At 45.1% G+C, this 3,769-nt stretch overlaps 1 protein-coding gene across 1 annotated transcript; it reads left to right on the top strand.

Moving 5' to 3' along the window:
* Nucleotides 1-50: 50 nt before the first annotated feature.
* On the top strand, nucleotides 51-3,762 carry LOC116380009 (gastrula zinc finger protein XlCGF8.2DB-like; the record flags this gene model as incomplete). Its single annotated transcript, XM_031841962.1, has 1 exon — nucleotides 51-3,762. A coding segment is annotated over one exon (1,019 nt), but the record flags the coding sequence as incomplete, so codon positions are not given.
* Nucleotides 3,763-3,769: the final 7 nt, after the last annotated feature.

Genomic DNA, 3,769 nt, shown 5'->3' with positions numbered 1-3,769 from the left:
AAGACAAACTGAACAGATGGAAACAGAAGCTGATGGAGAGGACTGTGGAGGACCAGAACCAGACAGGAACTCAGATCCAGATAGACATCCAGAACCAGATACTGATGAGGAGATTGGAGACTCTGAATTCAAGGATGAGTTCAGTGATGTTGACGGGACGGAGAGCAGAGAACCTCAGTCGGGTTTAAACTCAGGATGTAATACCGTTAAGAAGTCATTCAGCTGCTCCGACTGCGGGAAAATATTTGGCCGAAAGGAACATCTGCAAACTCACGTAAGGATCCACACCGGAGAGAGACCATTCAGCTGCTCTCACTGTGGGAAAACATTCGGCTGTAAGAGGTCGCTGCTGGGTCACATGACAAGTCACACCGGAGAGAAACCGTTTAGCTGCTCTCAGTGCGGGAAGCGATTTGGCCGGATGGTGAATCTGAAGACTCACGAGAGGCTTCACACCGGAGAGAGACCATTCAGCTGCCCCTTCTGTGCCAAAGGTTTCACACAAAAGGTTCACATGACTCAGCACACGGCCGTCCACACGGGACAGAAACAGTTCAGTTGCAACATCTGTGACAAAAAGTTCACATGGCTTTCAGGGTTCAGACGACACAAGTGTGGCAGCGAGCAGTCCGAGCTCGACGAGAGCCAAGTGGAGGAGAACTCGGTGGAAGTGGGAGAGAAACCGTTTCGGTGCCGCCAGTGTGGGAACACATTCCATCACAAGCACAACCTGAAGGCTCACATGAGAATTCACACGGGAGAGAAACCGTTTAGCTGCTCCGTGTGCGCTAAAGGCTTCGCTGCAAGCGGAGCTCTGAAGAAACACCTGAGAACTCATTCGGGAGAGAAACCCTTCAGCTGCTCCGTCTGCGGCATCAGATTCACACAAGGAGGGAACCTGAAGCGCCACATGGCTCAGCACACGGTAGAGACCCGAGAGAAACCCTTCAGCTGCTCCGTCTGTGAAAAGAACTTCACGCAGGTATCGAACATGAGGCGGCACATGACGCAACACGCTGCCACTGATACAGGAAGTGAAGCTGTGAGTGGTTCAGATCTGACTCATTAGGAAGAGACTTCCAGTTCACATTGTCACTGACTACAAACCGCCTGACAAAGATGTTCAACGTATTGTATTATAAATATTTATATATAGATATATAGAATATTTCTATTTGTTATAATAATAACAAATAAAAATATTTTGGTTTGGTCTGTAAAAGAGTCCGAAATTCAGTTTAAGAGTCTTTTGTAATCAATTATTAAAATAGTTGCTGATTGTTTGATTTATTTATCGATGACTTGTTGCAGGTCTGTAGACTTTTAACCTTCAGTCTGATTCAATGAGGGAGACTGACTCCAGATCAGCTGAGTCCAACCTGAACGTTACTGGGAGCTGTGGTTTAATGAAGAACTTTGTTCCATGTGTTATGAATGACTTCATGTCTTTCTTTATGAAAATAAACTACAATGTGTATTCTTGCTAATGAAGGAACATGTTTTAATGGAGCTCTGAGAGGTCAGACGACGTTCTTACTGTTGTTGTTTTCACTTGTTGTTGTTGCTTCTCGTTCTGTTGATGTAAACTGTCACTACCCAAATAGCAGGTGACTCCAGGGCGGATCACTCAGTTTGGCCATACGCACAGGATACGGGCACCGTCAAACAGCGGACTCACTGCGGACACCAGGCGGATCCGCATATCGAACGCGCCTTTTTTCACGTTCAAATACTGCGGGCAGGTAACAGGCAGCCTACCATTAGGACCCAGGCAACAGGGGGCATACCATACAATGGGGTGGGAGGTTCACCTTTCCTCCTGAACTCAGACAAACCTGAGAGAGCAGCTGATCAGCCTCAAGGCCAGCCTTTGTTTGGTGACTGATTTGGGAGGCTCTCTTTCTTTCCTGTTTTAAATATGTTTAAAAGCATGATTTTAAGAGTGAACTTGTAGAAACATGATGTATTTTTTTTAGGTCATAGCATTAAATCAAAGGTGTGTGAGATAATGGTTAAACATGTGTTATCTGCTGGAGGGGACGGTGGTCTCGAAAGATAGATCATTACTTTTACATTGCATGTTCTATCAAATGTTTGTGTAAAGGTTCCTTTTTGTATAATTGTTTCTTTTTAGTTTTAAACAAAGATACTAGAGGAGCCAACCACTGTGTTCCCTGCTTATTAGATTTAGTGTGTGTTTACATCAGTTGACGGCCATCTTCTGTTTCTTGTGGGGCTTTGTGCTGAAGGGGGATGGTAGAGTTGACTTCCTGCATGCATATCTACGTGGTTACATACTAACTGCAAGCTAAATGAGGCTCGGCGGCTACATGCTAAGTGTTAGCTAAAAGATGCTAGGTGGCTACATGCAGAGTAGAGAGCTTTCATCTTACTGTGTTGTTATATTATATTACATGACACAAATAGGACAAACGTTCCTCAGGTTCCTTACGTTTTCCCAACACCACAGTGACTTTGTGTTCTCTCTCTGGCAATAATTAGCTCAGCATGATAATCCTCTTACGGCTGAGCTCTGTGTTTCCCTGCACGTCTTCTACAGCTGCTTAACATGTTGCTGTTAGTTACAGTTGCTGAACATGTTGCTGTTACAGTTGCCCAACATGTTGCCGTTAGTTGCAGTTTCTGAACTTGTTGCAGTTGCTGAACATGTTACAGTTGCTGAACATGTTGCTGTTACAGTTGCTGAACATGTTACAGTTGCTGAACATGTTGCAGTTACAGTTCCTCAACATGTTACAGTTGCTGAACATGTTGCTGTTACAGTTGCCCAACATGTTGCCGTTAGTTGCAGTTGCTGAACTTGTTGCAGTTGCTGAACATGTTACAGTTGCTGAACATGTTGCTGTTACAGTTGCTGAACATGTTGCAGTTACAGTTGCTGAACATGTTGCAGTTACAGTTCCTCAACATGTTACAGTTGCTGAACATGTTGCTGTTACAGTTGCTGAACATGTTCCTGAACATGTTGCAGTTACAGTTCCTCAACATGTTACAGTTGCTGAACATGTTGCTGTTACAGTTGCTGAACATGTTGCTGTTAGTTACAGTTGCTGAACATGTTGCAGTTGCTCAACATGTTGCAGTTACAGTTGCTCAACATATTGCAGTTGCTCAACATGTTACAGTTGCTGAACATGTTGCTGTTACAGTTGCTGAACATGTTGCTGTTACAGTTGCTGAACATGTTGCTGTTAGTTACAGTTGCTGAACATGTTGCAGTTGTAGTTGCTCAAAATGTTGCAGTTGCTCAACATGTTGCAGTTGCTCAACATGTTGCAGGTCGTCTATCAAGACATTCGGCGTCATGTTAACAAGTTAATCTGCTGCCTTCCTGTCATTGGGCCAGAAGTCACCTGGTCAGAGATAAGCTGCTCTGATTGGCTCAGAGGGTTCTTGCGCCTCCTCTCAGGTTGGGAGGTGACGGAGCAGCTCAGACTTTCTGCTGCTGCCCTTAAGACATCCGGAGAGTAACAAGAACCAGGAGAATATTCATCTCACCATCAAACTGGATCGGCCCAGGTCCAAAGAACCGTGGAGGATCCTGGAGATCCCGTCTGATAATGTGATCCAGACTAGAACACCACCTCCGAATCACCGCCTCTACTGCTGCTCAATTGGATTAAAAGAAGAGAGTTTGGATTAACAAGCTTGGCTCAGGAGTCACTGTGAAAACAGAGACTGCTGGAGGAACTCACCTGTTGACCAACCAGACAACAACGGGTCTGCACACCTGACGAGCAACATCACA

The sequence above is a fragment of the Anarrhichthys ocellatus genome, unplaced genomic scaffold (genome assembly GCF_004355925.1).
Source record: "Anarrhichthys ocellatus isolate YVR2014 unplaced genomic scaffold, GSC_Weel_1.0 scaffold5802, whole genome shotgun sequence".
NCBI classification, from domain to species: Eukaryota; Metazoa; Chordata; class Actinopteri; order Perciformes; family Anarhichadidae; genus Anarrhichthys; species Anarrhichthys ocellatus.
Note: the sequence above shows the minus strand (reverse complement) of the source record. Positions and strands in the feature narration are given on the sequence as shown.